Source organism: Protopterus annectens, chromosome 14.part0 (genome assembly GCF_019279795.1).
Source record: "Protopterus annectens isolate FY-2018-M chromosome 14.part0, PAN1.0, whole genome shotgun sequence".
Lineage (NCBI taxonomy): Eukaryota > Metazoa > Chordata > Ceratodontiformes > Protopteridae > Protopterus > Protopterus annectens.
The window spans coordinates 557,625,451-557,637,561 of record NC_056748.1 but is presented as its reverse complement, the minus strand read 5'-3'; the positions used below and the strand labels follow the sequence as shown (position 1 = coordinate 557,637,561).

The 12,111-nt window shown below is 39.2% G+C and overlaps 1 protein-coding gene across 1 annotated transcript in view; it reads left to right on the top strand.

The window, feature by feature from the left end:
* The window catches only part of LOC122789100 (myosin heavy chain, skeletal muscle, adult-like), a 145,067-nt gene extending 140,428 nt beyond the window's left edge, over positions 1–4,639 (top strand). Inside the window, exon 41 of the mRNA XM_044056299.1 lies at positions 4,476–4,639. Coding sequence (XP_043912234.1) covers positions 4,476–4,496 — 21 coding nt within the window. The 3' untranslated portion in view covers positions 4,497–4,639. The remainder of the gene's footprint in view (positions 1–4,475) is intronic.
* Positions 4,640–12,111: the final 7,472 nt, after the last annotated feature.

Here is a 12,111-nt window from a genome sequence, read left to right as displayed (position 1 = left end):
ACATATCAAGAGGAGGTAACATGTTGCCAGCATGCAACCTTAACCCTCAGTACTTATAGTACCCTTCTTCTGATTTTCTGGATGTAAACAACTCATGGTTTTAAGGCACTAAGCTGTCACCTGTCACAACATCCTACCTATTGTTCCACTGACTTCTTCAAATTCACTAAAAATCAGCACTTCTTATACAAAGAGAAAAAAAAGTTCATAATAGTTAAGATCTCAATCTTGATCTTCGAAACAGTAAAAAAGTGATTGGCCAACTCCCTCAACAGCAGTTCCTTTAAAGTACTTAATAGCTCAATGTTAGCTCATATTTTGGCTTATACAGGGTACTTCACAAGGCTTATTAATGGGCCCTCTGTTTTTCCAATTTTTCATAGCTCAAACATAATTAATAACTCAGGACTACATACTTTACTTGCTGCCAGGGATTATGACCTTCTACACAGAGATTGCTCTGCCTGTATTACTGACTCTCAAATAGAGCAGGGCAAGCCAGAGCCAGCTCGAGCCTGACTATTAGCTTGGCCCTAGCTTGTGAAACAGCAGGTTAAACTTTCAAGAAAGAGCCAAGCCACAATTGCAAGTTTTTGTTTTTTGAGTAATTGCTGACTATTGAACTGTTCTTTCAGATCTGACCTGCAGACTGAGAATGCTTTCTGTTAGGTTCAGTCTATGTATATAAGCATTGTGGTTGGCTGGAATACCAGCAAAGGTGATGACACATGCCACAGTGGTGACAAAGGAGAAGATTTAAACATTTTCCATGAGACAGAATTACTGCAAGACATTGCAGTTGGACAATTCTTTTTAAAAAAAGATTTCTAGCTCATTTTTAGGATGAGGTTGCATTATTTCCTTTACTCCGGAGTGCATGCATGCTTCCACAGAGGGAGAGGAGCCTGTTTTAGTGACAAAAAGAATTCAAGAGAACTTGGAAAGCATTATCAATGCTAAGGACAGCATGGGCAAAATTATTTTGTGTTTCATTGTTTTTGCATCTTGTGCATGAAAGTACAAGGTCATCATATAATCACTGCTAGCAAAACAAAAGTGTTATGACTTGTTGGGGCACTGTATGTGTTAACCACTCACAAGCTGAAACAGTTTATTGTAGTTCTTAAAATTTTCATTGTTTTCTTAAATTGAAATTAGTGTACAGAAAGGGTCTCTCATTTATGTTTAGGGTCGTAAATACATGAGAGGAAAATGCAATTTGTGGTTGATATTTTTTTTTGGAGAAAAGCAAAGTTTGGCAGTATTATATTTTGTACCAAATTCACAGTCAGAGATTGTGTACCTTCTCAAAAAGGGTACAGATCACTGGGACTGTGTATTTATTTTGTACTCAAATATTTAGGTTATTAAGCATACTGTTTGTTTTTTACTGTTACTGTAGACTGCCTTAAGGGAATTAAAAACTTGTTTCTTACATAAAACTAACAAAATCCATCATTTCACAAGGCATTTGTTGTTCCATTTAGGCAGTGTATCTAGTTTTTACCTTAGAACTGTTTGACTATTTCTTGGAAAATGGGGTGAAGCTACTGTGCAATAAATAATCATTGACACCAGAGATACCCATGGAAAATCTGCCTAATGTCTACAGCATCATTCATGTCCATCTCTGTGAGACCATGCCTTCCTGTGGAATGGGGTTTTCATGGCTGTTTTTTATGCCATCTTCTTGCTCATCATTATTTCTGTCTTCAATACCTTTCACACTGTAAGTGCCAGGACATACAATCTGCATATCTGTCTTGCATTCCACTCCTTATAAGCTTCACTATGGGTCTCTCTCTCTCTTTCTCCAGTGGGATGTTTACTCAACAGTGTTGAAAGGACATTGCTATTAATCAGCTGTTTCAGTTTCATACTAATCAGCTTAAACTTCTGCCTCACATTTCTTCAACTCTCTCTTTCCAAAATTCTCAAGTAATCCTTCACTTCTTTGTTTGTTCACAGCTATCTCTTACCATGCAATCCCATAGACTCAATAGTTGAAGCAAAGTGATCCATTAAGGAAAATAAGCTTTGCAATGGCATTCTCTACATTATTAGATCCTCCACTTCTTCTCTGCTTTCACCACCTTTGGGAAAAACCCAGTTCCCATGAATTACCACATTGATGATAGTCCACTGAACACAGAAGGCGTTAAAAGAGATCTGGGAGCACAGGTTGACAGCAACCTCTCTTTTGATCACCACATTGCCACTGTGGTCAGAAAGTCCTTCTATATGGCACATCTCATCACTAACGGTTTTGTATCCAGGAAGAAAGAGGTCATTGTCTCCCTCTGCTCTTCCCTCATTAGGCCAGTCATTGACTATAATGCCCCATTTGGCATGTACCTCACTAGACACCTGCAACAACTAGAGAGGCTGCAAAAGTACCAAGTACAAAGAGGATCCTAGACCTTAAACACTTGTCCTATATTGACAGACTCAAAAAACTCCAACTATTCTCTGTCTCATATTGCCTACTTATAGGCGATCTCTGCTTGACTTACAAAGCTATGTCTGACCCAGTTCTGTTAGAAATGCTATATCTAAAGAAATCCCAATCCCCCCATACCACACGCTCATTACCACAATCAACAGAACATACTGGAGGGACAGGTTCTTAACCCAGAAACTGCCCATGCTATGGAATAGATTTCCCATACATGTCAAACAGAGCATCTCGCTGACCCTCTTCAAGAAAAATCTTGATGAGTGGATGGGAAATAGAAAATTCAACCTGTGGATAACTCCAGTGGCTCTACTCGACAGAGGCACTGGGAACTAAGGTTGGGTGGCACGATGCCATGGTAATCCTTTGGCTAGGCTGTGAACCTATGAACCTGCCTAAGGCATCATCTAAATTAAAACTCCCTAGTGACTTCCATTCTGGAGTAACCAGATGAATAGTTCTCCCTTCCCCTGTCTATAACCTTGGCAGCTAACATAACTGATTAAATTACTTACTTGAACATATGAACACCTCTTAACACAGGCAGTCAAAACACCCTTAGCTGTATTGATCAATTCCCGACCATGCAAAAAACGAATTTGTGAAACAAAAAAGATTGAAGCATAACTCCCTAACACACTTCTTTGTACAGCACTGAAAAAATGATTTTGCTAGGAAGATGTGTACTCATCAAGGAGACTTGCCTCACATAGACTTGCACTTAAATATACCAAAAATATAGCTGCACAACCATTAGGAAAAGAAAAACATGCTAAAAGGGCAAATGCAGCCACATTTCTAAGCAGCAAACCAAATTAGGGAACATTGGAGAATCTGGATCATGGACGTGAAGACTGACGTCTCACTGAGCAGTGGTGGGGTAATCCAACCAGCTTCATATTCCTTTATAAGTAAACATATTACATGATTTGAAGGGATGAAGTTATCTGGTTACCTACTAAGTCTATACGATTAAATTAAGCTTGGTAACTAAGGTCATTTTTAATAATTGCTGTCTGATGGTTGTATGTTTTGCTTACTTTTATCAACAGATGTTCTTACCTTCTTTTTCTATTTATATCTGCATTTGAAATCTATTCCAGCTATATGCATTTATTTTGAATTTCCTCTGTTTTTTGGTATTTATATTTTATTTTCTTATTGTAACACATAACTGTATCTGAAAAGAGTTTCAATAATGAACTGACAGGCCCATGCTGTTATTAAAATCAGTATCATAAAATATTTGTCCACTTTCAGGCAGAGGGTGGGGGTGAAAGACAGGAGCTCCTGTTTACATAGCCTGATCATTTTATGGGTTTGCTCTTTCTCTAAAACAGTTGTTGATGGAGGAAAGGCTGTCGTCATTTACAATCAGCTTCTTTCACAAAGTGTAAAGTGACATCACAACAGCAGACATACTGCTGCTTGCATTCCTTAATGTCTTATGTCACATTACTCAGGTTTGTGTAAGAACTACCAGTATCAGTCACCCCATTTAAGTTTATACCCCTCAACCACAGGAGGCAGGCCTGACCAACACATTCTCAATCTGATTCAGTCTGTCAGATATGCTTAGCTGCCTGAATTGCCCTGCTAACTCCTGAGCCTGCATCATAGAAGGCTGTTTTGCCCCTCTACCAAGAGGCTGGTGCTAGCCAGTGGGTGCAAAACCTCAAGGCTTCTAGAACTGTAAGTATTTTACTGTCAGCTGATGCATGCATAACAAGGTAAATATCATTCCATAATCTACTTAGGTAGTAACAAATTTTTGTACATTATTTATTGTCATTCACATCTTGGTGTTAGTACATTGTGGAGGCTTTCATCCCCTCCCTGTGATTAAATCATTAAGTAGAGTTCTAAGGTGAAGCTGCACTCTATACATAAACTGTATCATCTGAGATAATTGCTAACATAGTATTTGTTCCTGTTTGTTTATTTGTTTGTCTTTAGCTGAATTAACATCCATCATGATTAAAATCTGTATTTTTACAAATATTGTTTTATTTGGTTGCAGAAGGGACCAGATGAAGAGTGAAGATACCTGCCTATGAAATACAGATGAAGCTCATATAATATGAATTTCCTCTGTGACATCAGTGTCATTTCTTATTTTTGTAGTTTCTCATTTTGTACTATGTGTAGCAATAAATAGTTGCATTTGTAAAATATATATACATATATAGTATTCTGTGTGATTTTTGCAAAATTGTGCTGTTCTCAGTGTTGCAGTGTTGTGAAAACAGCATTTTGGAACTCAGCTGTGGGAACTGTGTCAAAGTAATATTACAGCAGCAATTTTGATGAGAGATCAAATATATCTTACAGGGAATTTTGCTCATTCTTTGTCTAATTAAATACGTTTACCCACATGTCAGTACAACTTGGTAAGAAAAATTGCCATAAATATTAACATTTTTGGTACTGTGGTATTTTTAATTGCAAACTTCACAAGGATTTAGGAATCTTTCGTCCTACAAATGACTGCAAATGATGACTACATCTGCATTTATACAAACTCAACGTGAATAAAATACTATTAGTTTTAATGGATTAAAACACAATACATAAGCACTTTCATCTCTCAAGTCTCCATGAGAGATAAAAGCATTTATATTTTGTGTTTTAATCTATTAAAACTAATAGTATTTTATTCAGGTCGAGTCCGGTCAGTTTGTACATATTTTATTGGTTTGGTGAAGGTTGTGCTGTGTTTTTTAGTCAATTACATTCACATCTGTGAAATGCCATGCTGATAAAGCCTTATCAGCATGGCATTTGGCTATAAATGCATCTGTGAAATGCCATGTTGATAAAGCCTTCAGTACTTTCTTAGAAGAGAGAGAAAGCATGACTTCTGTTGAATTTTTGTTCTTTTGTATTACAGTTTTTAATCAAGAGGTTTGTTGGATTGACATGCTCAGGAATTCATTAAGTCCCAGTGTGAGTCATACAGCCTGTGGTATAAAGGCTCTGTTTCCACAATGTAGTATTTTGTGATTCAGAGACCCATCAGCCTCAGTGAGGAAATACCTCATTGCAGGCTAATTTGCATGTTTTTGAACCATGTTAACTACCACAAAGTGCACATCAGCATTTGCTGTTGTAATTAATAGAGCTGGTGAACATATGATGGAAACTGTAATTAACAGAGTTGATGGCCACATCGTGGAAACACAGGCACCGCCCCACTTTCACTCACCCACACACAATGCGCACACACACACACACACACACACACACACACACACAAGCACACACGCACACACACAGGGTTGGAGTCATAAAAGTTATCACAAGGTGTATACAAGATATGTAGAACCATGTAGGTTTGTCTCTGTGGCTGTGCTGTATGATATGTGTTAATGAGGTGGTCTGGGTGAGAGGCATATACTAATTAGTGGAAAAATACCTGCAATAACGGCTTGTGCACTGCAAAGTTTTGTATCCAACCAAAAAAGAAGAAAAAGCCAGCACCCAACATCTCCTGTGGCTTGTTACAAAACACTTTTATTCCATGACCGATAGTCAACAATACACCAGTATAGTTATACCGGTTTCAGCAAAAGCCTTCTTCAGCAACCAAACTTGAAAAGATAAAAAGATGTAACTAAAATTGACATCTCCCTTATGAATGGTGTCTGATGACGCCCTCTAGTGCACATAAGAAATACTACCATATCAATAGTAATACATATCATATGAATTTAAGCAATTATTGTCATGTTACCAACATGATTAACTAAACAAAACCAATAGCACTTTGTGTTGATACAAATATACAGTTTTATGTAAAGATATTTCAGAATTGGTCATTTAACCCAGGAGAAAAAAGGGCCCCCAATTTGATAATCCACATTTTCCCTTTATTTGTTAACATTTCATGTAGTGTGTGAGCCTCTTTATTCCTGAACCTAATATGGTCAATGACCATGAAACTAAAAAATCCCGTCAGATGTTTAAACATATGTTTAAATAGAGAACTCAAACCTTTCTTGTTTTTGATGTCACTTAGATGTTTCCCAACCCTTATTTTAAAGGGTCGGGACGTTTGTCCCACATAAAATGCCCGACAACTACATTGGGCTAAATAAATAACCCAAGTAGTGTTACAATTGGCAAAAATGGGACATTGTATACATGTGGAGAATTCTGGGATGTAAAACTATTTGACTTCAACACTCTTGGACAATAAATACAATGACCACATGGATAACAACCCAATATCAATTGACCAATCATTGTCATTTGTTTAGTTAAACCTGAACCTTTGTCATGGATGCTTTTGTAATGGCTAAATAAGGATCCAAAGACCGCCCCTTCCGAAAAGAATAGAAACATCGATCACCAATATAGTTGTTTAAAGTATCATCTGATCTTAATAGATGTCAATGTCTATGAATGATATTCATAAAACTATTGGTGTTTCTCCCATAAGTTGTAATTAATCTGAGTATCTGTGATTTTTCAGTATCCCGAACCCGATATGACAACAACTGCGATCTACCCTGTTGATTGGCAAACCGACTTGCCCTAGTGATGTCACCCACTTGATATCCCCTATTCTTAAACCTAGATGTTAAATCTCATCGGTGATGGTCGTACGTGGAGGAATTTGAACAAATTCTCTTGATACAGAGAAATTGTGATTTGGGGATGTTCTTGATGACATGTTGTAGGTGGAAACTTGTAGCATGTAATAGGGTGTTGAATTGTGGAAACTTCCTAAATACTTCACTCTCCAAAGTGTCCAAATCTGTTCTTCTAACTGCCACATCCAAGAAAGTGATATTTGATCTAAAGTAAGTCAACTTAAATTCAACATCCCACATATTGCAATTCAAATATTCCAAAAATTCCAAAAGGAATTCCTCATCTGCTCTCCACACCAACCAACAGTCATCAAGAAATCTCCTCCAAATATCCATTTCATTTATATATATATATATATATATATATATATATATATATATATATATATATATATGTTGACTGATGTCATATATCAATTGTTCCTCCATGTACGCCATAAATAGGTCCGCATAAATGGGGGCAAAAGAAGCCCCCATAGCAGTACCTTGAAGTTGCCAAAAACACCTATCTTTAAAATAAAAAATGTTGTGGGTCAGGACCATTTCTGCCATGCAAATTAGGAGTATTAAAGCCTGGTTTATACATATTGGCTTGATCTAGCCAATATTGCAAGGCCATAAGTCTTGCCCAATGGGGGATGTTGGTGTACAAGGAGGTGACATCTAAAGTACATAAGAGCCAGTCGGACTCCAATTGCATGTCGGATATAATAGAGAGAAACTGGGTCATGTCCTGTATTCTGGACCGTATCAATGATAGTAATGGTTTTAAATATAAAGTGAGAAATTCAGACAAAGGCTCAGTCAAAGAGCCTCTGCCTGAAACAATCGGTCAACTGGGTGGTCTATGGGAATCCTTATGGATCTTGGGCAAAAAGTAGATATACTGTTTTTTAGGATGGTCTACCTTAAAATGAAAACAGACTTCCTTAGTGATAATGCCCTCATCTTCTGCTAGATTGAGGAAGTGATCAATATCCTGTTTAAACTTGTTGGTTGGATCAACAACCATTTCCTGATAATGAGATTTATTATATAGTTGACACTCACCCTCCACTTCATAGTCCACCAAATTTTGAACCACCACTGCTCCACCCTTGTCTGCAGACACAATGACAATTTCCTTATTATTGATAATATTTTCAACACATAATCTTTGCTGTTTATCCAAATTGTCCTTCACCATGTCTTGTTTGTTCAAATGTAAATGCAAATCCCTAAGAACTTCATTCTGAAAAATTTGTACAATGGGTAGCATAGGTGGCTTAAATGTTGAAGACCTGAAGCGAAAGTTTCTAAATTCAAAAGAGCACATCTTACTCCCCTCAGAATTGTGAAAAAATGATTTTAAATTAAGATTACGACAGAAATTCACAATATCTTGTGTGAAATGATACTCCTGGACAAAGAAGCCTGGCACAAAGCTTAAACCTTTATTTAGCACCTCCAGTTGTAGCTCATCCAATCTAACAGAAGATATATTGTGCACATTATTCACTTTAGTATCTAAATTTTGGTCATGTTTTGAAGAATCTCCCATCCATAGAGTTTTTTATGCTTCCTGCCCTCTCGTCTCTGAGACTTATGTCTAAAGGGATTCCCCCTGCCAAACTCTGCTCCAAATTGTTCCTCTTGGGAACAGGCGAGACTCCGGTATGGCCATTCTCCCAATTGGTATTGGATGATGAATCCTCACCAGATAAAATAGGGGTTGGGGAACATCTAAGTGACATCAAAAACAAGAAAGGTTTGAGTTCTCTATTTAAACATATGTTTAAACATCCAACGGGATTTTTTAGTTTCATGGTTATTGACCATATTAGGTTCAGGAATAAAGAGGCTCACACACTACATGAAATGTTAACAAATAAAGAGAAAATGTGGATTATCAAATTGGGGGCCCTTTTTTCTCCTGGGTTAAATGACCAATTCGGAAACATCTTCACATAAAACTGTATATTTGTATCAACACAAAGTGCTATTGGTTTTGTTTAGTTAATCATGTTGGTAACATGACAATAATTGTTTAAATTCATATGATATGTATTACTATTGATATGGTAGTATTTCTTATGTGCACTAGAGGGCGTCATCAGACACCACACATAAGGGAGATGTCAATTTTAGTTACATCTTTTTATCTTTTCAAGTTTGGTTGCTGAAGAAGGCTTTTGCCGAAACCAGTATAACCATACTGGTGTATTGTTGACTATCGGTCATGGAATAAAAGTGTTTTGTAACAACCACAGGAGATGTTGTGTGCTGGCTTTTTCTTCTTTTTTGGTTGCATATACTAATTAGCCATGTACTCTCCACCTCGGAACTGTCTGCCTGAGGACATCATGTAAATTAGCACTACCACTCCTCACAAGTCTCAGTAGTGAACTTGACCAAAGTGTGTTCATCCATCGTGGCAGAGGTAAGTACTGGAAAGTTTAGTGGTGAAGTAGGGCCAGGAGGCCTATGCAAGAGTGTATGCAAGTGACTACATGTCTGAGAGTATGTGTGACAGTGTATCTGCCTGGGAGGTAGAAGTAGAAGGTAGTGAGGAGTTATACTAGTGTGTGTGTTTAGAGTGTGTGTGTGTGTGCATGTGCATGCGTGTGTGTGTGTGTGTGTGTGTGTGTGTGTGTGTGTGTGTGTGTGTGTGTGTGTGTGTGTGTGTGTGTATGTGTGTGTGTTTGTGTGTGTCCGTCCCTTGGATTCATTATCAATCATGTAGGCTTCTCGCTAAGCCTACATGATTTAAGCATGTTAGCACGATGAGCAGCAGAGCTAATTGAATATGCCTGCTACTCATTGTGCATAGACAATTGCAAGCAGCACCATTCTGTGGCCAGAAATAGTGTTTGTAGCCATGGAAAAGTGCTTGCAAGCAGCAGCACATAATGTAAACAAAATGGATAGCACATAGTCAATGCTTAGATATGAGCATGTACTCTAGCCAGACATATTGAGGGCAAGTACAAGGAAACAATACAAAAAAAATGGAGAATTTGGTACACAGACATGTGTTATAATGATGTGGTAATTTTTGAGATGGGAAATGTTTAAAGTGTACTTATATCCCCTCAGGCAAGTGTATAAGAAGCATTACTGACATATAACCTGTAATATTGATGTAATAATAAATAGTATGAATGCCGATCCCACAGATGTCCTTCTAGTCCCATGTTACAGTATTCTGTACTCATGGGTTTCCTCCTCTTGCTACCCGAATGTCCAGCCAGTATTCAAAAGCTTGCAGTCACTGCTAAGTGCGTGGGACATCTGACATGGCAAGAGGTACGTGGGCCATAAAAGTGATGTCTGCATGCACCAGGCCAAAGAACTTCTCTGCCACCAGTTGAATGTCAGCTGTTCCTGCCGTACCATCCATCAGAGTAAGAATATAAGTACCCTATTGGGGACATTTTCTTTTTCGGGTCACTGCATGTTTCTGTGGGTTCATGACATCCAGGAAGGACAAGTGCAAATGCGGCCTTCAGATTTCCCATAAAAATGCCCACAAGCTCTCTCACTTTTGTTTAGGGCCTAAGCACGACTGTAAGGCCTGCCCCATCTGCAAGGCCTTCATCCCAAAAACCCTGCATATTGCAGATTGCACACATTGAACCTATAGCTGGAAAATCAGTGATTAATGTGCTTAGCCTTAGGTATGGAGGGGCTGTCCAGTCAGCCCATTGAGCCACCCAAGAAAGAGGCCAAAACTTCTAGTCCTGAAGTTGTAGCTGCATCTCCACCACCTGACATCTGTTCTGTGGCTGTCAGCCTGGAGGAATGATCGTCCACCGCTGATATGGGTACAGTGGGTACCAATGCAGAAGCTGCAGAACCGTGAGTGGAAGGCATGTCCTTGGAGGTACCACAGACTTTGGATTCCGACAGTGAGGTGGGAACTTCAGCTTGCACCAGTTGCCCAGACAGATACCCCCCCTCCCCTACTATGCTACTAAGCAACACCAGGCCTACCCTGACCCAGATACCCACTAGGCCTTTTCTAAAAAAGAAGGAGAAGAAAAAATAATACTTCCCCAACAGAAAACTAGCCTGATTAACAGGCCTCTTCACAGAGTTTATACAATGACTTCATGGCCTTAAGGCCTGCTACTCCTTTACCCTCCTCCTTAGTGGGTCCCTTGTGATGAGCCCTAGGCACCAGGCGATAGACACCTGTCAGGTGGACATGGAGGAATCCTCTGAGTCTTCCTCAGAGGATTCACTCTCCTGTGTCTCACAGTTACCCTTCCCTCTAGTCAGAGGAAGAATCTGCTGAAGCAGACTCTCCAGCTGAGGATCTCACCTTTGGGGAGACCATTGCTAAGATGAGGGAGCATTTCAAATGGGACTCCTCTGAGATGACAAAAGTACAGAAAAGATACTACAAACTCCTTCAGATGGACGCCCCTGCCCCTTCAAGTATACCCCAGTACTGTAAGCCTTTCTTGATGCATTCACTGCAGCATCTCTTAACCCAGACTCCCAGCCTCCTGCACCCAGCAGGCCTGACAGATTCTACAAAGTCCCTGATTTTTTGTTCAGGTGCCCTGCTGCTGACCCTGGCACTGTCTCTGTTTCAGCGGGTAAGGCTTCCAAGCTACTTCCACCCTCTTCTCTTCTGCCTACTGAGAAAGATAGCAAGAACATGGAATACCTTGGGAAGAAGGTCTACACATCTTCCACTTTGGCATTCGGGGCAATAAATTATCAAACCCACATGTCCAAGTATACCCTAGCTCTTTTGGAAAAGGCCAACAAACAATTGTCTGATATCCCAGACTCATCTACCAAAGCTCAACTGCCTAGCCTTATTTCCCTAACCTCTCAGGTCACTAGGCACTCCATTAAGTGCAGCTACGATGCTGCAGAAGCTTCTGCAAGGTCAGCTGCATCAGCAACTGTCATTAGAAGATATTCCTGGCTAAGGCTACAGCCCCTACCAGATGACATCTGGGACAAGCTTTTGGATGCACCTTTAGGCATCTCAGCTCTTTTTGGGAGCAAAGTAGCAGATTTATTCAAAAGTCTATAACAAAAAGGGAAAGAGCTACAGGACCTTAA